Source organism: Kogia breviceps, chromosome 2 (genome assembly GCF_026419965.1).
Source record: "Kogia breviceps isolate mKogBre1 chromosome 2, mKogBre1 haplotype 1, whole genome shotgun sequence".
In the NCBI taxonomy this organism is placed as follows: Eukaryota; Metazoa; Chordata; class Mammalia; order Artiodactyla; family Physeteridae; genus Kogia; species Kogia breviceps.
Genome location: NC_081311.1, coordinates 39590236 through 39617500, shown reverse-complemented (window position 1 = coordinate 39617500; position 27265 = coordinate 39590236). Strand labels below are relative to the sequence as shown.

The 27265-nt window shown below is 35.6% G+C and overlaps 1 protein-coding gene across 1 annotated transcript in view; it reads left to right on the top strand.

Moving 5' to 3' along the window:
- Positions 1-27265, top strand: part of A1CF (APOBEC1 complementation factor) — a 78518-nt gene that overhangs the window by 17810 nt on the left and 33443 nt on the right. Inside the window, exons 2-3 of the mRNA XM_059053999.2 lie at positions 9951-10094; positions 26370-26504. Coding sequence (XP_058909982.1) covers positions 9996-10094; positions 26370-26504 — 234 coding nt within the window. The 5' untranslated portion in view covers positions 9951-9995. The remainder of the gene's footprint in view (positions 1-9950; positions 10095-26369; positions 26505-27265) is intronic.

The window sequence follows — 27265 nt, the reverse complement described above, 5'->3', positions numbered from 1 at the left end:
AAACTTGCCTAATAAAGCCATTTGGACCATGTGTTATTTGGGAGGAATACAATGAATTTTTTTAATACAGTTTACAGTTATTGGTATATGCAAATTTTTGACTTACCCTTGAAACAATTTTGAAAATTCAGTTTTCTAGGTAATTGGTTACTGCATCTAATTTTTTAATTTATTGATAAAAACATATTCTTTAAAAGTCTCTTGATCTGTGGTTATATTCACTTTCCCTTTGTTTTTAAAATAGGTTTTCTTTTTACCTTGTCAAGATTGTCAGAGGTGTGCTAATTTACCCATCTCTTCAATCAGCTCTTACATGTATTTATCAAGTCTACAGATTTTTGTGTTTTATTAATTTACTTTTATCTTTAATTCCTTCTGATTTCTTTTAGTCTCTTTTGCTTTTTCCTAGCCTCCTTAGTCAAATGATTATCGCTTATTAGAAAAACGCTGAAGAGAAACAGTTTCCTCAGAACATAATCTTGACCACATCTCATAGTTTTTGATGACTTGCTTACACTGACATTCATTTGTTAACATAATTTAACTTTTTAAAATTAGAGTAAGAGCTGCATATTATAGACAGCTAAAATTAGCAAGAATGATAAAAATAATTTTTTAACGCACCAAGAAGATAGAACGAGTTCGTCTTTTATAATCAGTCTGATGAATATAAAAATTAACACAAATGAAATCAGACTATACATTGTTTTGTAATCTGCCTTTTTTTACTTGATTATATTTTACAAATATCTGCTTAAATAACATGTTCTACTAGAACATCAGTTTTATTAGCTGTACAGTACCACTGCTTATTAATATATTTATCATTGGATATTTAGATTGTGTCTAATTTTTATTACAAAATTAACATGCTCTATGAGACACCACACACACACACACACATGCACACATACACACTGAGGACTTTAAAGATTTTTCCTACTGAGAAATGAAAACAAATGAAATAACTGGATTATTAAAACAATATGAAAGAAATCAAGATAATACATTCAAAACTGCATTTTTCTTCACCTCTGACAATTTCTAGAAAGGAGAATAACCATTCAGAGAGCCATAGATGGTGGTTAAAAAGTAAACCAAAGCAGCAGATAAGGAACAAAGATGGAATGTTTACTGAGTATCTTCTGTATGTCAAGCACTTTGTTAGATGCTCTCATATCCATTATCTGATTTATTTAATCCTTTGTTTAGAAAAATAAAAAAGGAAAGAAAAACATTTAAGTATCTGTGTTCCTATTCTTTTCTTAAAATAGGAAATAGTGTCTCAGAATAGTGAAAATCATGGTGGCAGACCTGAAATTTAAATGCAAGCTTGTCCTTCTCTAAAAATGTGAAACCTACTCTAGAAGGAGGATTTTGTCAACAATTACCAGTAAAATTAATATATCTACTATGAAAAACTTTATTTTTCTTTATTTTAAGCCTTGTCTAAGCTCAAATTGACCAGGCCCAACTTAATTCATGATTCATTATTAATGCCTGAATAACATAGAAGGGATTCTGGTTAATTTGATTTTTTTGCTGATATACATTGCTTTTTAAAAAATAAGATGCCACATATTAAGACTTTGTGAGATGTTTTTATGGTTACACTTTGGAATTTTATGTATGCATATTCTCTATTAATTTTGCAATGGTTCATGATGCACGCCCAAACAAACAGCTATAACATTAATTCACTTCCAAAATGAGCTTAAGACTGATTGTAAACATTTTCCCAAAGAGAATATTAGAACTAATTTATATTTTGTATCAAGTAACACAAAGTAATTTTTACTTAGCCTCATTAGGCAAATGTGTAAACTTTGGTCATAAATCCTTCACAAACCATTTCAATACAATTTGGAACTCCTTCTGTGTAAAATTCCCAGGAGATACTAGAAGGCTGAAATTCATGATAAAATCACTTGTACAACTTGCATGTTGCATTAAGAGTTATGTCCAGCCTACACCATGCAACATCAGTATACAATAAGACACTGGGGAAAGACTGGATTGGGTTTGGAGAGGTCCCAAAGGCAAGTGAAGCTACCGTCAATTTGAAATGCACACGGTTCACCGCTAGTACAGGCCCCCGGCAATCACAAAGAACACCTCTCCTCTGTTTACCAAGTCAGAAATAGGCTTACTTCCCATTCAGTTTCCTTATCTGTCCTCTTTGGAAAAAAACCAAATAAGATAGAAATGATAATATTAACAAAACTACCCCATTTCCTAACTCTCAATTGTTAGTACAATGGCTGGCATTGTATGCCTGTAATATATTCAACATTTTAAGATATTAAACATTTATTGACCTTTTTGTTAAAGTTGAGGATAATTACTTCATTTAGTTTTTTTGCCAAGAAATCTTCTAACTTTAGTTCTCTGCCTTTATCCTTCATCTCCTTTTCGTTCTTCTCTGCCTATCATTCACAGCTACCATTTCAGCTTTCGCTTTTCTAAGTAATCCTTTCTTCACTCTTTAAGTGTGTTTTTCCATCGTGTACTTCTCTTACCTTTGTCTCGTGTCTTCCCCAATTTACTATTTTGAGAGACTTTAAAAACAAACAAACAAAAAACTTGTTTTCCCACTTTCTCTGTTTCCCTAGCTGCCAACTTATGTTCCACCAGGGCATTAAGATCTTCCCACTTTGCCATAACTTCAGGCAAACCTAGATAACAAATATCACCCCAAATTATCTCATATTATCATATTTTTCCTTCCACAACTTGCTTCTCTACGTGAGCCCAATTTTTATGTATGCTTTTCTTCTTTATAGATTAGGTTATAATTTAAGAGCAGCATACAGTATCTTCCTGACAGCTCTAGATTTGGAAAAGTCATAATCTACCACCCTACCTGCTTCTCTCCTCCAGCTTCCTTCTTATTTTATTCCCTGCCACCTTCCCTGAGCCAGGGACACACTGGCACTGGAGGATATCAGGGTCAAGGGTCAGGAACAGCAGCTCTGATCTTGCCCAACAGTGAACTCTGGAAATTGCTACTGATCAGTATCAGCCAACTGATGAGGTGAGCTGTTCACTCCAATCCACCTGTGACTTTAAGGAAAGCAGAAATCTTGAACCCCCAATAACTTCTAGGTTCTTTTTATCTTCATCAAATAGGCACTAACATTGCAAATATAAAAGCAGAAAGGCATTGAGAAGAAAAGTGAATCCAAACTCAACTCTATTTTTGAATCACTTTGCACTCAAAATTTTACTCTAACAAAATTTTACCCTCCCAAATACAATGACACATTGAAAAATGCAGAGAAACCATGCAAATCAATTTCTCACATAAAGCAAATTCATTCTAGGATAGAATTTTCAGGAAGCGACTGGAACAAGCATAATAATAAGTGTTAGGAAATTAGCTGCAGACTAATTTTACTTCTGATCCAGTGCAAGTCACTATCATTTATAAAATGCTGATCCAAAATCTTTAGTTTGTTCCACAAGTATTTACTGAGCACTTAGCATAATGTCAGGCTAAAACTCTTGGGTAAAGATGAGTACAACATAGTCCATACATTCAGGACATTCACAGTTTAGTTAGGTAATAACTAAACTATAATAATTATAATTATAGTACCATCTGCAACAACCGAGGGATGTACAAGCTTTCTTGAGAGCATTAAGGAAGTGACACCTAACATTACCCATAGACAGGATCAAAGGAAGCATCACAGAGCAGATAATATTTCAATCAAGACTGGAAGGATCAACAGGGTCAATGTAGTGAGACAAACGTAAGAAGAGAATGGTAGATAAGAGAAGGGAAGAGAAGAGAAGGAAAGGGCATTTGAAGCAGAGAGCCCAGAAGTATAAGAAAACACGGGACTTCCCAGTGGCAGGGTATATGAATGACACTGGAAGGGGAGTCTGGGAGCTAGTCCTGAAGAGATGAGGTATCATGCTAAGGACTTGGGACTTTATCCTCCCAGCAAGTGGTTTTGCAATTCTACCCCTTGGAATTAGAGGTTAATTATCATAATTAAATAATAAAATAGCTAACACTTTCTGGGCAGTTAGTAATCATCAGGATCCACTTTAAATAAGAATACATTTAAAATACTTAATCCTTAAAACCAACTCTATGAAATAGGAACTGATATTATCCTAAATTTTAAATGTTAGGAAACTGAGACTCAGTTTCCACTGAATGAAAGCAGAGGAACCAAAGAGGGGAGCATTTTTATACAGCAGGTTTGGTGGCGAGTACACATTTGAACTAAGTATTACTTTGCTAAGAAAAAAGAGGATGGGAGGCACTGAGGGCAGATTAGCGGAAGTTGACGGAGCTGGAAGAGACCTCTCGTTTTTTGCATTACTAGGTCCTCCCCTCACCTCATTTTCAGAATGAATAAGGAAGGAGGAGAAGGGAAGGAAATTACACAAGGAAGTGCTGTCATGTCCAGCAGGCCCTTTCTGCAATCTCTTTGCTATTCCTCCCCTCCAACATGAGTGATTAGCAGTAAGTCAGGTGGGAGTACTTGCTGTATGCTGGACCTAACTAAATACTTGACAGGTATTTTCTCATTTTATCTTCACAACAGCAATGTCGCAGCCTGCCTGTTACCCCAATTCACAAATGAGCAAACTGATGCTGGGGGGAGAGGAGTCCATGACTCTTTCCTATAATATTGCCTGTACTCTTTCTCCATCCAACTTCCATTTCTTTGCCCCTTTCTTCCCTCATCCATTCTCATCTAGGTAACCATGCTGTTCCATGAACCTCTGGAATTTCTTACTGCACAATCTCTGAGAAGTTGGGGTGATTGCCTCTCCCCTTCTGCTTTTATATTTTACTTACCTATGCCTAACAATAGTCTAGCACTTACTACATTCCAGGAATTCTTCCAAAGCCCTTCCAACACATTTACTCATGTAATACAAGACCCCCAGAGAAATGTTATTGCTTCCTCAGTTAAAGATATTGAGTTACCAAGAGGTTAAGGAACTTTTCCAGGGCACAGAGTAAGAGGCAGAATGAGGGTTTGAACTCAGGAGGTCTAGCTCCAGGGTCTGCATCCCTATTCAGGCTTTATCCTCCTTGACTTAGCAGGACTTGGCACACATGACCACGCACTTGATCTCAAAATCCTTTTTTTTTCTTGGCTTCCAATCCACCTCTCTCATTTGGTTTACCTCCTACCTACCTGGCTGCTTCATTCATCTCATTCCCCTTTGCCGATTCCTCCTTGTCTCTCCAACTTCCAAAAGTTAGAGTATCCCAAAGTAGGACCTATCTTCTATACTCCGTCCCTACTGATTTCATCCCATTTCACAGCTTAATCATCATCTCTGCACAGATAGCTGCCAAATCGATATCACCTGTCTGTAAATCTCCCATAACATTCTGGCTCAGATATCTAACTGTGCACTGAACCTCTTCACATGGCTACCTAATGGGCATCTCGAAATCAACGTGCCTCCAACTGAGCTCCTGCTCTTCTTCCACAAACTCGTTATTCCTCATCTCAGTAAACTGGCAACTCCATTCCTCTAGTTGCCCAGGCCAAAAAATGATGTCATCCTCAACTCCTCGTTTTTCTCTCTCACGATGCATCCAACTCATCTGTAAAATATATTCCAAGATTCGATCACTTTTCAGCACCCTCACTTATCACCACTCTAATCCAAGCCACTATTCTCTCGTACCCGGATGTCGCAGTGCTTCTAACTGGTTTCCCTGCTTCTCCCCTCGACCCCTCCTAACCAGAGCAAGGCAGCTGAGGCACCGCCTCAAATGCAAAATGTAACAGCCATCAAAAGAACTTAGTAAATGGGACTTCCCTGCTGGCGCAGTGGCTAAGACTCTGCGCTCCCAATGCGGGAGGGCCGGGTTCGATCCCTGGTCGGGGAACTAGATCCCACATGCATGCCGCAGCTGGGTTTGCATGTCACAACTAAGGAGCCTTAAAGCCGCAACTAAGGAGGCTGCCTGTTGCAACAAAGACCCGGCATAAATAAATATTTAAAAGGGAAAAAAACTCAGTAATTAAGACAAAAGATATTTTAATGCAATTTTTTAAAAAAATCAAAATCAATGAAAACAAATCCATGATGAACAAAATGGCAAAATTTAAATAAAAACAGGATCAGAGTGATTGCCTTGCCTCCCTTGCCTCACCTTAGCCCCAGCCCTGCCTGACTCCCTTCAATGTTTTCTTGATGGTTAGAGTGAGTCTGTTAAACATAAGTAAAATCTGCATATCTCAGGGCAAAAGCCAAGGTCCTTACCATGACCTACAAGATCCTTCATGACCTGGTCCGCCATTATCTCCCTGACTCTGGCTCCCATTTCTCTTCTCATCCACTCAGCTCCATCCTCTCCACATAGGCCACTGTTTCACTGACAAGCTCCCACCTCAGGGCCCTCCAACTTCTTGGAATGCTCTCCCCCAACTACATCTCTCATTTCATCCAGGTTCCTTTCCAAATTCACTGTAACAGGACCACACTACTATCTAAAATTCCATCCTCCTCTCAACACATATACTTCATATTGCTCTTCCATTCTTTATTTTTTTCTCCTCAGAAATTAACTTAAGCACAGTGTATATTTTGCTTATTTATCTTGTTTACTGTCTCTCACAACCACTATAAAACTCCACGAGATTTTGGGGGGAGAGGGGTTTGTTTTGCTCTCTGCTTTATTCCCAGTGTCTCAAAAATTCTTGCATGATGGTAGGTACCCAGTAAACAACTTTTGAATGAATAATACATGTTTATGAGCGTTTTCCTTTAGCTCCAATGGTCTTAATGCTATATATAGGTTTTGAATTCTATTGCCTCAATAAATTACACTGGGGACTACTCTTCAAAATGCAGTAGCTCAGATCTGAAGAATCTGCAAGGTGTTAAATTAGGAAATGTATCGCAAAACCTTTCTTTCAAATTTGACCAAATTTTTAAACAAACGTTTGACTTGCTTAAGAAAATATTTATCTTGGATTCGAGTTCACTCCTTAGATTAAGTCAATGTTGAAAGAGGGGGTTGTTTTTGAGAAATAAACATTGAAGATCAAGTGTCTCTTAAGGCAAATTCTGAATTTTGTTTCTATGTCCTGATTTCCAATGACTTGATTCTATGTTGAGATATTATACAGATTTTCTCAATAATGTCAGAGTGAACCTATGTGTGATCAAAAGACCATTCTGATGTCAAAGTATTTTTAATCACCTTTATTAATAATTAACCAAAACTAAAGGCAGGTTTTACAAATAAAACTTGTCTCACCATGAATTGCTATCTCTTGATGGAGAAGATGAAGTTCAACAAAGAGCAAACCTACAACTTGGCTAGAAGACAACAGACTTTGCCTTCCAACATCTGTTAAGACATGCAAGACTAACCTCATCAGACCCCAGTCCATCCATGGCCTCACTGCTCTTACAGGTTAAATCTAGCACTGTGGGAGCATTTGAGAATATCCTGATGAAAAGGCAATTTTAGTAACATTTGGGAAAAGTGCGCGAGTTAGAATTAGTCTTAAAGGCTAGTTTTCCTTTGTAAATCTTCAAAATTCCTTTTTTTTAATTTATATGTTTTATTGAAGTATAGTTGATTTACAACTTAGCATTAGTTTCAGGTGTACATCACAGTGAAGTGATTCAGATATATATATATAAAATTGAATATATATATATATATTCTTTTGCAGATTCTTTTCCCTTATAGGTTATTACAAAATACTGAGTACAGTTCCCTGCGCTATACAGTAGGTCCTTGTTGGTTATCTATTTTACATGTAATAATGTGTATATGTTAATCCCAAACTCCTAATTTATCCCTCCCTCTTCTATACCCTTTGGTAACCGTAAGTTTGTTTCCTATGTCTGTGGGTCTATTGCTGTTTTGTATATAAGTTCATTTGCATCTTTTTTTTTTTTTTTTAGATTCCACATATAAACAGTATCATATTTGTCTTTCTCTGTCTGGCTTACTTCACTTAGTATGGTAATCTCTAGGTCTATTCCATGTTGCTGCAATTGGCACAAAATGCCTTTTGTAGTTTTATCTTTTAAGAGGATTGTATTGTTTCATAAAGATTTCTATGACTGTACTCACCAGCAGTTTAGGATTAAAAACTGAATATAGGTCTCATTTTATGCTTACCTTGTAGTAGCCATAGAAAGAGTATCTACACTATAAATGTGTCACTAAAGCTACACGTCCAATCTGAATTGCTACATATATATATCAAACCACCACTATCAGAAAATACTTTCCAATTTGTCTTAGCCAAGATAAAAAGTTAAGATTAAAACAAACAAACAAAACACTGCCTTTTGCAAAGTAACAGACACAGAAACTGGTGTATTAACTGAGTTAGCCAACTGTCCATAGACACAATGTCCTAAAGCTGGGCAGGGAGTGAAGCTGCCATATAGACAGCACTAACTAAATACTTCTTGAGAGAATGAATGGTTGAAAACTGAATTGATCTGGGTCAGAAGCAAGCAAGAATTATGAGAAAAGTCTAGGGCAAGAATGGCCATGCTTATATACAGAACATGAAATTGTTTTATCCCTGTAACAGCTAATGAATATTCTCGCTGGAATCTAGTTGGTTTTTTTTCTTTGGTTTTCTAAATTATATTGACAATATTACTTTCTAGATGATGCTTGTCTATTGTTTGGGAATTTTGTTTTTAGTTGAGTATAATTGCTTTACAATGTTGTGTTAGTTTCTACTATATTATTCTATTACTTTCATAATAGAATACTTTGAAGCTGCATTTTACTCAGATTATTATCTCAGCTTCACTTTTGTCACCCAATTTTTTACCCATTCCCTGTATTATTAATGGTACCTTTACTCTGAATCTTTAAATGGAAACAAAAGTGGTATAGGAAATCTCAAGGCATAGAACAGAAAAGTTCTTAAAGGGCCTATAGTGAAATACGTTATATTTGCATGTGATTCAAATCAGTGTAAAAAAAGCTTCCTTTGTCTTGGTTGGCAGAGTACATCAAGCAGAGTGAAATCCCAGCACAGAACCTTCGCTGAGTCACTCCCACTCTAATCCAGTGGGTCAATGCACTCCCCTCTGTACATGGGAGCCTCCAGGGGCTCTCACCGTCATAGCCTGGGACCTTCACCATGGACGACAAGTCCTTGTGCCGGGAACCTGTGAATTTGAACAACCATCATATTTGGAATGGGGTTCAAATCATGTTCCCTGATAGAAAGTATAGATAATGAAATGCTGAAGTTTCATATTCACACCTACATAAATCAACATGGACATATGCAAATTTTCCTAATTTCTTAGATTTTACAAAGGGCTTCAGGTCCTTTTCTGAGTGGTCTATGTGATATACGATCCAGGTGTCAGTAGGCCCTTCCAACACCATCCAAAAGGATCCACTGTTCTTGTTTTGTTAAAACCCATGTGACATTTTTATTACAGAGTAGTTTGCATGATGACTTCTGTATATCTGATACCAGCACACTCTGATCTAGAAATTTATCTTTGAAGTAGATAAATGTCTCAGTTAACAGACAGAATAGATAAATGAAGTTAAAACTTTCAGGATCTTCATACCATATCCTCGTCAATTTGATTTAGTAACAGTGCTTTCTTCCCACATCTGCAAGGACCATTCCTCATACTCTTTTAATTGGCAAGAATGAATTTGTTTTTGAGCATTTGGTGACATTCTGAGATAACTGGACCGAGAACTACTGGTCTGCATTCTAAGTGGAAAAAGGACATTATTCAGTGTTGACTTCTAAATTTCAACTAAAATTGAACATTTTTTAAAAACTTTTTTTAATGAGGATATTTAACTGGCCTGGTTTGTGGGTGTCTTAGTTGCTCTAACCTGAATGAGTAATTTATAGAGAATGTTTCCTAAAGATGCCCTTCATGAAAAGGAGAAGTTTGGACTTGGTAATAGTAATTTACTTAATTTATCTTAAATTTGGTTTCAGTGAGCAACCCTAATTAACCTGATTTTTTGCTGATAATCACTCTCAATGGAATCAAATCACAAATCCGGGGATGGATTGAGCGGCACCCAGAAGGAAGCAGCCCTCCGCGCACTGGTCCAGCGCACAGGATATAGCTTGGTCCAGGTAGGAACTTCTTGTGCCATCTGCTGAAACACACCACTGAATTCAGAGTGGTGGGAGTATTAGCGATCCTAACATGAAAATGTGATCGGTCAGTTGTATAACTCTTGAGTTGGACATTCCTTTCCACGGGGGAAGGAAGTTGGATCCTTTCAGTTTTGTAGGTGATCTTCCAGGTGATGTTGTTTCTACTCCGGGTTATCAACTCAATTTTGCCTTGTCATTTGGAAGCAGAACTAGTGTTAACAGTCATAAAGACTATCACAGTTTTGAACGGCCAGTTTAGTATAAGAAAAGGCAGCTGGAATTCACCACCCAGAGCTTGTCAGTGAAGGAGAACCCAGCTGGTACTTCAAGAGCCAGAAGAAAACAAACTATCCAGGAACTTGCCTTAGTTTCTAGAGAGATTTTTGACTGCAGATGTAAAACAACTTCTGGATGAAGGATCCAAGAACTGACCATCTGGTCAGCCTAGCTATTCCAGGATGTCTTCTCATAATACCTATCCAATCTGTTCAGTATATATGATAATTTCTCTCCGTGTTCAGCATTTTTGAAAAAGAAAGAAGAAAAACTATCCTAAAACTATCTATTCATTGTCACTGGTTGTTATGAATTGTCTGTACATTATTATTGTCTTTATGATAATCTCTGTTAGAGAGCTTATGATATATTGAAAAACAAACTAGTATTAGACATATAAGTTAATTATCTTACTTGAAGAAATAATGTTGCTTTTTTTAAATGTTGTTCTTTTTACAGTAAGACAAAGTATTTTACTGCTCAGCTATTATATTTTATCCACATACTTTCCCAACTTAACCAAATCTTTGTGCTATTATGAATACGAAAGTCGTAAGTGGATAATAATAAAATATACAATAGTGTCCTTTATTACATGTTCCTTTGTCAGATCAGTTGAAAATTAAATGAAGTACATTTTGCAATAATCTTATAAGTCATGGCACACTTTGTTAGAGCTAATATAATGCGCAAAGTTATTTCTAATTTTTCATCCTAATGAAGAGTATTTATTTAGACGTTTTTAAGATTTCAGAGAGTATCATTTCACAGAAGGCTTCTAAAAGTGTCATTTAAGTCAAGGGAGATACTAATGTATTATTAGTTTTTAATACTTAATAAAAGTCTATTTTAGGATCATTACTAACCTTTTAAATGTCTTCATCTCCAAATTTAATGTGCTTCAAAATTAATGCCTGACTGAAAATTTTTATGCAGTCTTTTCCCACATAAAGGGGTATTTCATAATCCATAGAGAAAATTCTATAGTTTACAGTCTATAAAACAGATACACTTAGAATAATAATTTTTTACATTTGCTTAGGTACAATTAGTTGAAAAAATGTTTTTTTCTTTTGTAATCAGCAGTTTCAAAATGTTATAAAATCAAAAATGTTTTATATCAGTTTATCTTTTTAACTGCTTTGTATCTGAAACACTCATGCAAAGATAGTGGTAGTGGAAAGCACTTAAACCCTTTTGAAAAACAATTTGTCAATATTCATACATAAGTGTATTCCCCTTCTGGAAACAAACCTCTAATGATCTGAAATATAACGATGAAAACATACATAAACCTTTCTAGTGTGACACTATTTCTAATATCTCAATATCATAAACCTAATGTATAAAAGGAAATTATTAACTGTGAATATATAAGTATACTCAACAAGCAGAACTTTATGAGAAATAATCCTAAAACAATATAAACTGTCCATTTAATTTTATTCTGGGCACTGGTTCTTTCATTCCCCTCAGATGAAATTCAGGGAAAGTCTCATGACTTTTCTGGTAACTTTCAGCTAATAAAAGATCCTCCATTAAATAATGAATATGTCTAGTCCAGTAGAATAAAAACTTAACTTCATTCAAAGTGAAAGCCATTTCCCTTTCCCAAGTTTGTCAGGGTGGAGGACAATTTCTATTTTTTCTCCTTTAATCTTTCAGAAGCATAGTTTCCGACACCAGTTTCCTAACTAGAATTCCTGACTCAGCTGAGGCAGAAGAAAGGGCTGAAAGCAAAGGAGAGGGGACAGGAAAGTTTCTACTTGACTGATTTTGGCTTTGGGCTCTGGGCCCAGCAGGTGTGTAAACCTCCTGGGATACTCTGTAGGGTCATGAAAGACCTACTTAATTCCATTGCCAGGCGGTCTCTCACCTGGCTACACTCTGCTCTAGCTAGAGACTCCTTCCCTGGGCCTCAGTCTCCTTTGGCAGAGCTCTTTTCAACACTCCAAGCATCCCTCTTGGAGAAGATGGAAAATGACCCCTGATTCCTACATTTGGCCAAACTCTAGTCCCCTGGAAACACACATTCTGACCCAGTAAAACCTGCAAGTGCACGTGACACAAAGCAACCAGCTCTCCACCTCACCACCATCAAAGCAGGAGGCCAGCCCATTGTTCACCATTAGATACTTTAGGACTGAGTTAGACCCACCAGCCTCGTGTGTTCCCCAAAGCAGGGAATACATAGCAAGCTCTGAGTGGTTTCCTACTCCTCTCCCCTGCTTTAGGTTAGCTGAGAAGCACCTCAAAATTCCTCCCACTCGGTGGGGAGCGAGGATTCACAACACACCAGCGGTGGGCTCCAAATATCTTTGAATCAACTCCAAAAATTCCTTTCAAGCTCTTCAATATTTTTTTTTTCTAAATTCAGGGATGAGGAGGGGTAGGGGATGTTCAGTCAAGAATGTCAAACAGTTGAACAGTTTCTCCCTACCTCCTTGTCCTGCTTGTGGTCCAGTGACAGTTTCGTATCCAAACCAGAGGCCAAAATAATCCCATTCCATCTTAAAATCCTGTTACGAATGAAATATAAACAGTCATTAAGTGATCATTTAGAAAATTCTGCAGAACAGAAAACATTAACATATTAGAACAATGTAAAAAGCTTGCAAATAACAATATATTTTTAAAAGAGACTCAAACAGCAACAGAGATCTTTTCATAAACATAATAATTTAAGAACATTTGCATTAAAAAGGAAAAAAACAATAGGGCTATTTTACTTTTATCATTTTTAATGTTTTCAAATATAATACTCCTAAAAAATATGGCCGAAGTGCCTATTACTTTGATCTTATATATTCAATTACATTCAGAAAATATTAATAGAGGTTTTAGATCACAAGTTAATAACGATTACAAAATAGTAAACATTTACTGGACATTTTATATTCTAACTGCTTTGTGGCTATTAATTCCTTTAATACTAATAACAACACTATGAGGTAGTTACTATGATCATCTCCAATTTCCAGATAAGGAAAACAAGGCTCAAGGAGTTAGGTAGCTTGCCCAAGATTTATAGGCCATCTTATTTCCACTGCAATTGGCCAAAATTTCTGGCAAGAGTTATAGAATTACGAGCTGTTATAATGTTATCTTTAAGATCGTAGTTTGAGAGATTAGCATGGCAGAGCATGCTAAAAATATTTTGTTGAGCTTAAACTTTGTAACATGATTCACTTTAAGTAATTATTTGTTAGCAGAATGACTACTGGAACAGAAATTTTCAAGTATTGTAGAAACCTAAAATTCTGAAACCTAGCTATCTAGATCTAAAGCCTCTAATCAAGATGTAAATATGTACATGACTTGGGTCAATCACTTTGAGTGATTTGGAAAATACCTTCTGACTTTGGCTGCAAAGTGTAGAAAATCACCCAAGACTTCAAATCAGAGACCTGCTATTCAACCCAGCATCTACCACACACACACAAGTATGATCTATAATTTAAATTTTTTTAAATTGACGTATAGTTGATTTACAATGTTGTGTTAGTTTCAGATTACAGCAGATGATTCAGTGATATATATTTATATTATTTTTCCTATTCTTTTCCATTGTAGGTTATTATAATACATTGAGTATAGTTCCCTGTGCTATATAGTAGGTCCTTGTTGTTTACTTATTTTATATATAGTAGTGTGTATATATTAATCCCAAACTCAAGTCCCTTAACTGCTCTCGGCCTTAATTTCCCAGAAGGTTGGCTAGGGCCTACCCCACTCTTAGTCAAGATTTTGTGATTCTAGCATCTGCTTGATCTATTTACTGGTCAGCAAACTTGTCTAATTGGAAGAGGAAACCAGCATGTGTTGAGACATAGCTTCAAACTCTGCAATTTAGGGAAAATCCTTTAACCTTCTCAATACTTCAGTCTTTCTACTCTGGATTAGAGAAAACAGTATCGTCATCAAAAAAAAAAAAAAAAAGAACATCAGGTTTACTTTTTAAAAAATCTCTATACACAAATGAAGGTAAACATATGAATACAATTCAGGGAGCATACTCATAAAATGATATTTTTAAATGTTATGGTATTTGATAAGTTAGGGTTTGAAGGATTTGCTTCTGCCCTTCTTTGCAGTCTCTGATATTGAATGCTGAATACTTGCAAAACAAGAATTCGAAAAAGAGAGGGTGACTAATTCGTATTCTCTTATCACTAGCAGGACAAATACAGCGGTCAAAAATAGAATTTTGCAGGTTACTTAATAACGTGAGCCAGTCTTTTATATACAAACTGATGCAATAAAATGTGCTTGTGAGGGCTTGAAAATATGCTTTGTGATATCTTTTTGATAATAATTGGATATCTTTAGAATTCATAGCTAAAATTTTTATCAAAGTTCTTTAAAGAATAAAAGAACATTAATGCAATACTCTGCATATATAGGTTCAATAAATATTATTGATAAAAATTGTGTAATATTGACAAGTTAAACTTTCAACTTAGTTGTATTATGCCACACAGAAAGATTTTGGATGTGTGCCACAATGTTAGCTTGTAAACAGACTTTGTCTCCAGGCAATGAAATTATGTGTGGGGCTTTTTTTTTTTTTTTTTCTCACTTTTTCACTTTTAACCATACTTCCCAGATTTTCTAAAACTACTATACATGTCTCTGAGTCAAAGGAAAAAAAAAGCACATTATGATGAACCTTTCCTCCAGAACGCATTACTAGCATGGGTCATCAACTCTGTGACATGCGATGCTTCTTTCAGCTGGAATTTCCTCCTAAAATCTAGAAAAATACATTTTCATAGATGAACATTTTCAGAAAACTTTCCACCCAATGTGGAGTCAGTTTACATCAGTTTTAATTCTACTACAAGGAAAGCTAAATATATAGCTAATAAAGATCACCCTCAAGTAGTCTGAATATTTTTTTAAAGACTCAGGATACTTATATACTATTTTTAAGTGATTTAAAATATTGTGTGTATTAACACTTTGTCCAATTACCCTATTAATTATCTATTTTCTAAAAATTATTACTACAAATATTTACGTGGTATGTCAGTCCCATTGTTGTTGCTTTGTTCTTGTTTTTCATTTTGTTTCCTTAGTCCCTATTATTGAACACAATGTGTTCATGTTGGCCCTTGGCATTATAGAAGTATAAGGTATAGCAGCTGACCTAAAATGCATAGCAAGTAGTTGCAATAAAAATGAATTTATCCAGAAGTTAAAAGGACACCTTAAGACTGCATTAAACGAGCAATACAGCTGTGGGTGTTACCTTTCTGTTTAGAGCCTTAAAACTGACCATAGTCTTTGACCTAAGGAATGAGGAGAAATATTTAGACATAAGGATGCTCATCATAGTGAAATTTATGTTTAAAAATACTGGACATCTCCTAAGTGTCCAATAAAATATTACTGGTCATATAAAATATGTCACCCTTATATTCCCAAAATATATAATCATGTAAAACTGTGATTTCAAAGACATGTAGAAATGTCCAAATTCTAATGTTTAGTTAAAACTCAGAATGCAAAACTGTATTTATCAGTTTACAGATATTTTAAGAAATTATTCACACACACAAATATTGGAAGATAATGTAATCTCTGATGAGAGTAGTTTTTTCTTCCTTGTGCTCTTTATGTTCCAAACTTTCTATAATGAATATGGATTATTTTTATGTCAAGGAAAAAAAATCTCATGAAGTAGAAAATATTTATAAGAAGCATTCGGTTACCAATAGAAAAGTTGGGAAAATTTCATGAAGAAATTCTCATTACTGAAGCTGGATGATAGGTGCTTGTGTTCATTAGGCTATTATTTCTAATTCTTTATATGTTTACTACATGTATATTTAATACTGCTATAATCCAACCCTTTCCATTTTACATTGGAAAACAAGCCCCAGAGTTATACAATTCAGTAGAGACATAAGCCAGAGGTCAGCAAACTGACCCATGACTCAAATGTGGCCACAGCCTGTTTTTGTAGTGATTGAAGGCTATGAGTGATTCTCACAATTTCAAAAGGTTGGGTTTTTTTTAAAATCCTAAAATATCAACTATCTGGCATTTTAGAGAGAAAGTTTGCTGACTCCCAACTCTTACCCTTAATCTAGTACTTTATGCTATAAGTTAATTCACAGTTTTTTTTTAAAAATTGAAGTACTGTTGATTTACCATGTTGTGTTAACTTCTGGTGTACAGCAAAGTGATTCAGTTATACATATATCACACACATATATTTTTTTTAATATTCTTTTCCATTATGGTTATGGTTTATCACAGGATATTGAATATAGTTCCCTGTGCTATACAGTAGGACCTTGTTGTTTATCCATTCTAAATATAATAGTTTGCATCTGCTAGTCCCAAACTCCCAATCCACCCCCCACCCGCTCCCTCTCCTCCTTGGAAACAAGTGTGTTCTCTATGCCTAACTCACAGTTTTTAAAGAAAACTTCCTATAACATAGATGAGCATTTAAGATTCCTTAAAGGAAGTAGGAGCATGCGTCCTTGTCCTACCCACCAAATGAAGTCTAAACTCTCATTCATTCACTTATTGATTCATTTATTGATTCCACAAAGAAAGACACAGTGCCTGCCTTCATGAAAATTACTCATGGGAAGACAGAAAATAAACAAGAAATAATGACATATCATGTTGAGTGCTATGAACGTCATAAATCAGGTTAAATGACAATGGCAGGAGGCCTTCTTCAGACAAGATGACATTGAAGCTGAGACTTAGAGGATGAGAGCAATCAAACATTTCAAGGAGCCAAGGACAAAACCGCATCCTTGGCAGAGGGGACCACTTGGGTGATACTGATTAGCCAAACTATTTGTAAAATGCACAACACTTTTCAGCGGTGAAGACACTAATATGTCTTAATTTCAAAGATCCAGTAAGATGGCAGCAGATAAATGAGAAATCAGTGGGCTTCATCCTTCTCTTCCTTTTTTTTTTTTTACTCGTGTCCCCTGCATCGGCAGGTGGACTCTCAACCACTGCGCCACCAGGGAAGCCCTCTTCCTTTTTTTAATCAGTCATCAATCTGTTCCTGGGAACAATTTCCTCAAACTAGAATAAAATACAGACTTTAATTCCCATTTCTCAAACTTTGCTTTCTAGGTGTGTTCTCTTATTTGGAGTTTCACTGCAACTGCATATTTTAATTCTAATTTATTCAGTTCCTCAATAACTATGTACCAGCCATAAGGTACAAAGGATGGTACTAGATCTGATTAGGAGACCATCCCTCTGCTAAGTGTGCCTCAGACCAAGTTAACTCCCCTATCTCTCTGGTTTGTTATAATGTAATTTAGTAAATTTCCTTGGGTATTTTTCGAACTACAATTCTTCCTACAAATAATGCAATAAAAAATAAGTAACTCAGGATCCCAGAGTTTACAAATGGCTTGGACTAGACTAGCTCAGTGAGAAACAGACGGAGAGACACTGTGGCATTGACATTCTTTTCCAACCACCACACAAAAATCCTAGGGACAGAAAAAGGAATTTGACTTCACGGTAAAACATAGTTCCTGAGTCCTACTTTTTCTTCTATTGCCTGTTCTCACCAACTGCTCCTGTACCCACTATCCAAGGACTTATCATTCATGCAATTGGTGAATGACCTAATTCCTTAAATAGGTGGCACTAAGCATAAGAACAGGGTGGGACCAGTAGATCATCACAGGCACGCGTTTCCCTAAGTTTATCACCCCAGCCACCCACAGGCTAACTTAATTATCGAGCTCCTTAGAAGCCTTGCTTCTCCTAGCCAGCAATGCCATAGGCTGATGTGGAAGACTCCAAATGAAGGAGCAGCTCTGTGAATCCTTTTGTGGAGTGTGTGTGTACCTGACATGTGATGGGAACTTCAGCATCCCACGAAATAGAAAGGCATTCCAGGAGCTATTTTCAAACGGCAATGAATTTCTCTTCCAATAGCCTAATAGAAAGTTGGTTATATATGAGGTCTTCAATATAAGGTTCAAAACCTTTGCAAAATATGGATTATAGTATTTTCCCTTAAACTAGAAGCACATAAGGGTTTCCATTTTATCAGCTTAAAAATTGGTGTAAATTTCATGACTCAAATACACAGAAGCATCGATGGCTGTTTTGAACTTTAGACTTTGTTTGCAGACAACTTCAGGATTTTTGAAATTGTTACCTGTGAATACCAATCAGCAACCAAAAATAAGTGGCTCTTCATCTTCAGAAACTAAAATCTTATGACATGCAAAGAGAGCTCTCTAACATAGGCTAAGGAGAAAAAAATGAGATCACAGAAACATACAATCGTGAATTTGGGTAGGACATCAGTAGCTGTGATCCTTTTTTTTTTTTTTAACATTGTTTCAGAGATGCAGGGTAGAGAGCCAAACTGATGTTAAACAATACCTTGATAGAGGATTCAATAACCTTGAATTTCATGAGAGAATTATTCCACTTTCAATTCTATTTTAAGCTTTCTGATGAGGGAAGTCATTGAAGGTATGTCGTAAACACCTCTCCAGCCCCTGCTAATCTTTATAAACAGCAGAACTAGGGCTCAGAACTTTTAGTAGACAATGATGTCCAGCTAGAACTTGATCATGGTTTCCTTCTTTTGCAGTTTCTTTTATAATGACCTTCCATTTGTGGGAAATGGTACTCCGCTTATGAGAACGATATTTTCTTTTTTGTGTAAGTTTAAGAAAGTGAATCAATGCAAAGAAAGTCATAAAGTAATTAATGGACCAGGTGTCAAGGGGATATGCAATGGAGACACATTGGTTTTAAAAATTCCTACATTTCCTTTAAGGGTCCTATTGACTAACTCAGAAAACATCCTATGAACATTCTTCCACATTTTAATATGGTGAAAGTCAGCCTCCCTTTCACAACCATCCTAATACCCTCCCAAGACCTCTGCAATCACCTAGTTAACCTTATTCCCTTTTAAATGAAGAATTTCAAGTCAGGAGAAATTTAGTGTCTTGCTGAGACCCTCAGCTTGTAAAAGTTCACGGGAGTGTGATAAGGAGAATAATTACGGTATAAAATTTCTCACATGCTGAAAGACAAGTGCATTTGATGCAACTCTCCTTGGCATATGTTGAACTAGGAAAGGACAGAAGAGCAATTAACCCAAACCAAATGTTCATTATCTGCATATGGCCAAATGTCCTTATTTGCATGTGGATATCTTTATGTCATTTAATCAGATCTCTGACTACTATTAGTCAATTCAGAAAGGCAAATTGTATCTATAATAAAAAGTTGGATGGGCCTATTGAATAAATTACACATCGCAAAAAGATAAAAGCCCCAAATGGATAAAGGAATCACCAAAGATTTCACCTAGTTATTTTATAGATGGAATTTATAGATTCCTGGAGATTGCAGCAGTAAGACAAGGCAACTAACTGCCCAGAGCCAGAAGTGAACAGGAACACAGCAAATCCTGGTCTCAAGATAATATACGCTGTGCAGTCCATCATTAGTGAGACTCATGGCAAATGTGAACAGAGGGTCTTAGAAGTTAATTGGCATTTTACTTGTTCTCTTATGTAGAAACACACATACACACTCCAAAAATATATATATTTTCTGATTTCTAATTTTGTGTAAGGATATTCTTGAATTTAATATACCCATGAATTGGCCAAAAACATATAATAAGCTTTACAAATGCAAATTATTTTTAAAAGCCTGTTTGCTCTTAAATACTTCAACAACTGAGATACTGAATTCCTCAAGGGTGGTTGTCACACATAATCCATAAAGGGAAAATATTGGAAGATGATATTATTAAAGGCATCATCCGATAACAAGTTAATTCTGCCTCCATAAGACAACTAGTAACGTGAAATTAGGACTATTTTCCTAGGCAATAGGCTTTCAACAGTCAGTCTTCCAAAGTGATACAGGAATACGATTCATAATTTGCTGATAGTTGTTTTTATGAACAAACCATACCATATATTTTTAAAAAATCAAATGTGAGAGCTTTTTGAAGACTGAAACAAAGATAAATTTTCAAAAGCCAAAATCTATTTGCATCTTTGTGATTTTTGCCATAAACCCATACAGCCGAAAATAATATTTATTTAGAACTCATTAAATAACTTGAATAGAAACACTGTAGTGTTAAAAGTAGACTTTTTTCTTATGTAAGTGGAAAAGGTTTTATGTGATAAATATATATTCCTGATGAACAATAAAATAAATGCATGACTATTAAAATAAAACATTGGTCTGGAAACCACCTAATATTACCTCACATAAAATATTTTGAGAAACTCTGGGCTGTATGATGATAAAGTTAAATTTATATTCATGTGTTATGTTCCTGCCGTAACTTTGCCTCTTTGTTACTAACTATATAGTACCACATTTCTACAAATTCCAACATCCCATTTATTCAGTGTCTTTACACCACAATTATTATTGCTCTTTCTGTTTTAAAGAAAATATCTGGCATTCATATTGTGTATGAATGCAAAGATTGTAAAAAATAGCTAATAATGGTAATGCCAACTTCCACAGTATGTAAGTTAAATAAATTCTGCCTTCGAAAAATTCTTAGCCTAAAATAGATTTTACCAATATGAAGTCACTGGTCTTAAGATGCACAGGTAAACAAACAATACACAAAACAGATCATTATCTTTCATACAGAATTAACAAAATAAACATTCCCTATAACACCATCTGTTGTCCTCAACAACAGTAACAGCATTAGCAGACCAAAGTTAAAATCACATCTAAGAGGATTCTTTTGGTACATCTTATTTAAGGCCCCTTAGATTTGCCTTGAACCTTATCACATATTGAGATATATAGCTGGTACACAGGTGAAAGGTAATAGAAATAATGCCTTGTAAAGACCTTTATTCAATCTTTCAAATCAACAACCAGGAAAATATGGTATTAATTTATGAACTGCAATAGACACAGTCCAGAGAGCTGTTCTCAACGCATTGGCATCAGCTGTGAGAAGAGACCACAGGAGTTTAGCCATGGAACCATTGTCCTCGGTATGGTGGTGGTGACTGGCATGCTTATGAAGGTTAGAAATGTCACCAAGCACGGGGAGATTGCCCAGCACCTGAGCGATCAGGAGCAGAAATAGATACAAACACAGTCAATTGGAAAATGGGTAGGAGAACAGCTGAAAGCAGTTTAATAAGGAAACATACACAATTTCTTCCCTCTTGGCAAGAAAAAACAAAGGACCAAAGGGAACCACAAAGATGATTACAGATTTGGAATATAAAATTTCCAAAGAACCATTAAAGGAACTGAAATTACTACTCAGAAAAATAGACCGAATGAGGGTTCATTAATTTATATTCTTCTAGGTTATGAATTGGTTCATTTATGTGAGGCAACCAACCATCTGGTGTCCGTGTTTGATGAAGTTGAACAAGAAAGTAGGTGTGACACACAACACAGAAAATTGTGAGGCTGGTAAGCCTGAGAAGAAAAGTCATCACGACTTTTGAACGGTATATTTGCCAAGTTCACCAGATTGAGAATCAGAGGACATTTAGTCTAGTGTTTTCTGCAATAAATTAAACCAGTGTAACTTTAAGGAAGTCACATAATATCTCTGGACTCAGTTTCCTCATCTGTAAAATGAGCATATTGGGTTAATATAAAAAAACAGAGAAAAATGTTATAACTACAAGCATGGACTCAGGATTCAGATTTTGTCTTTGCCGCTTACTGCTTGTATGTCTTTGGATTTCTCACCTACAAAATCAAAGTAATAGTAGTATCAACCTCATAGGTTTGTTGAAAAGATTAAATGAATTAATACCTGGGAAGCACTTGGCACACTGCTTGACTCAGAGTTAGCCACTGTTTTAGCTGTCGTTTTTTGCTGCTGTTACTATTATGTACAAGTATTAGAGGTAAATTCTGGCTGATTAAGCAGAAAAGGAGTTTATTAAAAGGATGCTGGTTTACAGAAATTTTGAATTTAGAGAAGTAGATTCAAGAGTAAGCTTTTAGGAAAAAAAAGATATGTATATGTATAACTGTATCACTTTGCTGTATGCCTGAAACTAATGCAACACTGTAAATCTACTTTAATAAATTAAAATTTAAAAATTTTTTAAAGAGTAAGCTTTTAGGAATGAAACCCAAAACCACACCAAACACCAGGAATGATAAGAAAACGTATCCAAGGAGGATTCAACATTAATGTTGGTACTTTGAAAATTTCTGCACCAGAACTCAATTTAACTTTATTATAACCATTACTGTCCTAGTTGCAAGGGACACTAGAAAAGCAAGTATCTGCCATTTTTAACTCCTATAGGATTAAGGCAGTTTTGCCCAGATTTCCCAGATGTTTTAAAAGATCAGATGCCAGGTGGCCCAAATTAACTCAGTCCACTTGTCCTTCATGCTAAGATTTATTACTTAGAATCATTTACTAAAGGTTGGGTGGTTTTATCCAATGTCAAGAAGATGGTATATAAAATTTCTTAAAGACTCTATGGTTCCTTCATGAAAGCCTTAAAATATCTGCAGCAGAAGGGACTTCCAAATACTTACTGGGTAGGCTCAGTATCTAGTATTTAAATTAAAGCCACTGGATTTATAGTTAGAATGAGGTCTTTAATTTTTAAATTTACACAGTTGAAGGTCTTCACCTATTTATGTGTGACTTGGGAGAATAAATGGTTTCCAAGTCTTTGATTGGGAAAATAAAAGATCCCAGAGTTCAATGAACAAACATTCATGGAAACAAAAACCTATATTTTCTCTCTCTGAATGACTAATACATTTGTGCTGCTGGAGGAATTCATCTCACAAGAAGGACATCAGCCAGGAGAGGAAAGAGCAGCTATAACTAGGCTTTATCTATTTTAAACTCCTCAACTATAAAAATACTGCCTAAAATACCAGCAATCCAGCTCCCAACTGTCCTTTCTGAGTAACGGACAGCTATTTCAACCCCATGACTAATGCCCAGCGCCTGTCTTAAAGTGGCCTGGACCTCCACCACTGGTGCATTCCCAGCCCAGTGGGTAGCTCATAGGTCAAATGTCCCCCAGTGCTTGAACTTCACCAGTCAGACTCTTGGTGATCCCCCAAAGTACTTTTGGTGAATTTATTTCAATTGTTTACAGAAACAACAGAATTAATCATCTCTCTTACCCAATCATTTTGGCTTATAAGCAGGTGAATTCTCCTATATATGTGACATGCACAGAATAGTCTGGTGACATTTTTTTAACAATTATAGCAAGAAAGTTGAAGGGAAAATTCTAAAGGTCAATCTGCTGATTGCCTATTTATTTTCAAGCTATCAGACAGAGCTTGTCAAATGAGAAATTCTGGAATAACCATTTCACTATGATGGGATGAAAGTTTGGTTTCCTCAGCATGAATAGTAAAAATACTGCCAAGTTTATACTAAATTTATTCCAATAATCCATTGAATAGTATATCTCCAGACATTTAAGAAATACAGAAATGGCCTCAGAGAGAACAGCATCAACCAACTGGTGACAGTCAGCCCAAGGAAGTAGATTGTAGTATGGCAATAGAAATACACCTCTCTGTAAGCAATAGGTATGAGATATGTTCTTCCCCAAAATTTGTGTAGTAAAACGATTGGAAATTGGAAAGGATTTTAAATGCAGCAGAGAGATTTCAATTCAGTGGCATGATAATTTTTTCATGAAGCAGTACTTAAATGTGTGAATCTGTTATAAGTGTTAGGCTACCACATAACAAAGCAAAATGTAGTAAGGATTAAGCTGATGGCCTTTGAAACCAGACTGCCTGGCTTCAAATCCTGACTTTTCCACTCCCCAACCACATGATCTTGGCAAATTACTTAATCTCTGTGGGTTTAACTGTCTTCTGTAAGGTCCGGATAGTAATAGCCCTTAATCCATGATATTGAGAATTAGAACAGCGCTGTCATATACTAAGTGTTACATAGGTATTTAAGTAAGAAAACTTTAAATATGTCCCTGAAAATATCAAATTCATTTTTTAGGAAATTCTTGGTTGAGATATGCTCATTGAATTCTTATGGGTTTTTTTTTTTCCTGTAAGTATAAAACATTTTATTTCTCAGATTTTTCAGTGACAGTTTTTCTACTGGATAATCCTGCAAGAATATAGGGGAAGAAAAAAGTACAAGAACTCTTGAGGCAAATATTTCAATGTTTAGTAAAATGAAAAGCACCTACTTGCTTGATGCAAAAAGTAATCAAGGCAAGGTAGAACACCCATATGACATCTTTTTAATTTAAGGCAACATGATTAAATTAGTAGGCATTTTAAAAATTATTGCAATCACAGACATATTTTAAATACTTAAATACTGTGATCCAAAAAGCCTTTGTACTACCACTTATAAAATAATTGAGGAAGTCTCAAGTTAGTATATATAAAGATTTATCAGTGAAACTAGAAGCTGCTTTACTTTGATTTTTTTTGACAAACAACTATAGCGAAAAACAATGTCTTTAAATAACTAACATGTCTTTTGAAAATATACATAGAAAAATATTTGGAAAGGCAGATAAACTTAACAGTAACTATTTCTACAGATGGGTAGGGTGATGCGTTGGGGAATTTTTCTTTTTACTTTATACATTACTAGGTTTTATCCAACATCATGTATCATTTTATGGTATAAAAGTTTTTTAAAGTAGTAATTGTAGAAGTTAGCAATGAATACTGATATTTGGTCTTTTACGTTTTCCTTTCTCCAAAAATCACTTAAAGTGTAACAAAGAGCTTTGGCTATGCCTAAGCGGAAAGTAAATTTATTCTTCTCCAGCAAATGAATTATTTCAGCTCAATAGAGGTGGATTAGGTCTATCTTTCACTTGGGGGCCCCTGAAGTTATTTTTAGGTCATTAACCTTCAGAAAAATACAGACAGCAGGCCAGACAAGCATCAGTGCTGCTCCTGCCCCAGAAGGACATTGAATTTACCAAGGATTTTTTATAACAAAGAAAAAAAAAAAAAAGAAGCTAATGCTACAGTATTTGGACTGAGAACAGCATTGTTCTCCACAAAGAGATGCAACATTAGAAAACACCTTTCACCATCTTGTCAGCTTTGAAGACAGATTTAAGTCCCTCACTGGTTACCCCCCAAATTAGCCACTCCACTCTTTCAAATGTTAACCTTCATGATGTTTCTATTTAGCGGCCTACATTGCCTTGCTCAGTGCATGAAACAGCCTCAATCCAGGGAGGCAAGAAGAGAATTAATAACTATTGAATATATATCACATGCCAAGACCTGTGCCATGCATATTTGATACATTATCTCCTTTAATCAAAAGCTGATAGTATCACCACTTAATATATGAGAAACACTGAGGTTTGGGGAAGTCAAGCAATTTGCCCAACTCCCCACAGCTAGTGGGTCATGGAGCCAAGTAGTTCAGATCCAGAACCTCATAGATTTCAATATTAAATCAGAACCCCAGATTCAAATTATAATCATATCCTCTGACGATCAGGCATTGGTGAGTTTGAATGGCAAAATAACCAAAAAAAAAATAACAACCCTTTATATTTGTCTAGCACTTTATAAGTTTTCACAGTGCTTATCTGGAGCAAGTCACTGAAGCAAGAGCATGGTGTTGAAGTTCACACAAAAGAGGGACATCCCTGGTGGTCCAGGGGATAAGACTCTGTGTTCCCCATGCAGGGGGCCTGGGTTCAATCCCTGGTCAGGAACTAGACCTCACATGCATGTCACAGCTAAGAGTTTGCATACTGCAACTAAAGATCCCACATGCCACAACTAAGCCCCGGCGCAGCCAAATAAATATTTTTTAAAAAAAATCATACAAAAGAGACGTCCATTTTTATCCTCTGACCAGTCCACTACTATTACTTGTCAATAAGTATCTTCCTTTTTGAGAAATGATTTTGAAAATAGTTGAGGAACTCAAACTAAGGATTCTATTGTTTTCTTCTCTCCCTCCTACAATCCACATGGGATTTGCAGGAAAATGGACAAAGAAAATATGGTGGCCCCCCGCCAGGTTGGGTTGCTGCACCCCCAGAAAGGGGCTGTGAAATTTTTATCGGAAAACTTCCCCGAGACCTTTTTGAAGATGAACTTATACCATTATGTGAAAAAGTGAGTCTAAATATGTTTATTGTTTTAATCTTTCAAGGAAAAAATACTACTCTCTTCACCTTGCTTTCACTCTCATTCTTCTTGGTCAGTGATGGTTTCTCTTCCAATTACCATTCCTCGATCATGGACAAAGTTAAAACCTTCCTAGCTGTTAGTGATTGGCCCCTAATTATCATTGCCTTGACTCAGCTCTGTCCTGTTACTGACAGCTGAAACTACCATTGCTGATGAGTTTTTAATCTATATTTCAATTCCCCATCTCCACTAGCATAGCCATCTTACTGCAAACTCAACAGATCAATCTAGAATAACACTATAACAACCTGTCTAAAGTAAGATATTGCTTCAACTTTGAAATGTTAATATGGTTTTATAAAGTGTAAGATTTTCACATTAAAAAATGTGTATGTCATGGCTCAACCGTGTCCCCATACATATTGATCCAGAATGAAATTTCCTTCTACAAATTTGAATGCAGTCAACAAGATTAATAACACGGTTTTTCAAAGTCACTATATAATTAAGGAATACATTTCCTGTTTTAATTCCAAATGATATTTTTCTACTAAACCCGAAGTTAAAGCAAAAATACAAAATTAGCATTTTTGATAATTTACCAAGTGGTGTTTAAAATTCCTAGAAAATTTAATGAGTTTAGCTCTCTCTTTTCCTAAATGCCAAAATCAGCTGTGTGTGTGTGTGTGTGTGTGTGTGTGTGCTGTGTGTGTAATTCAGCTCAGTTTCAGAACTACTCTTAATTT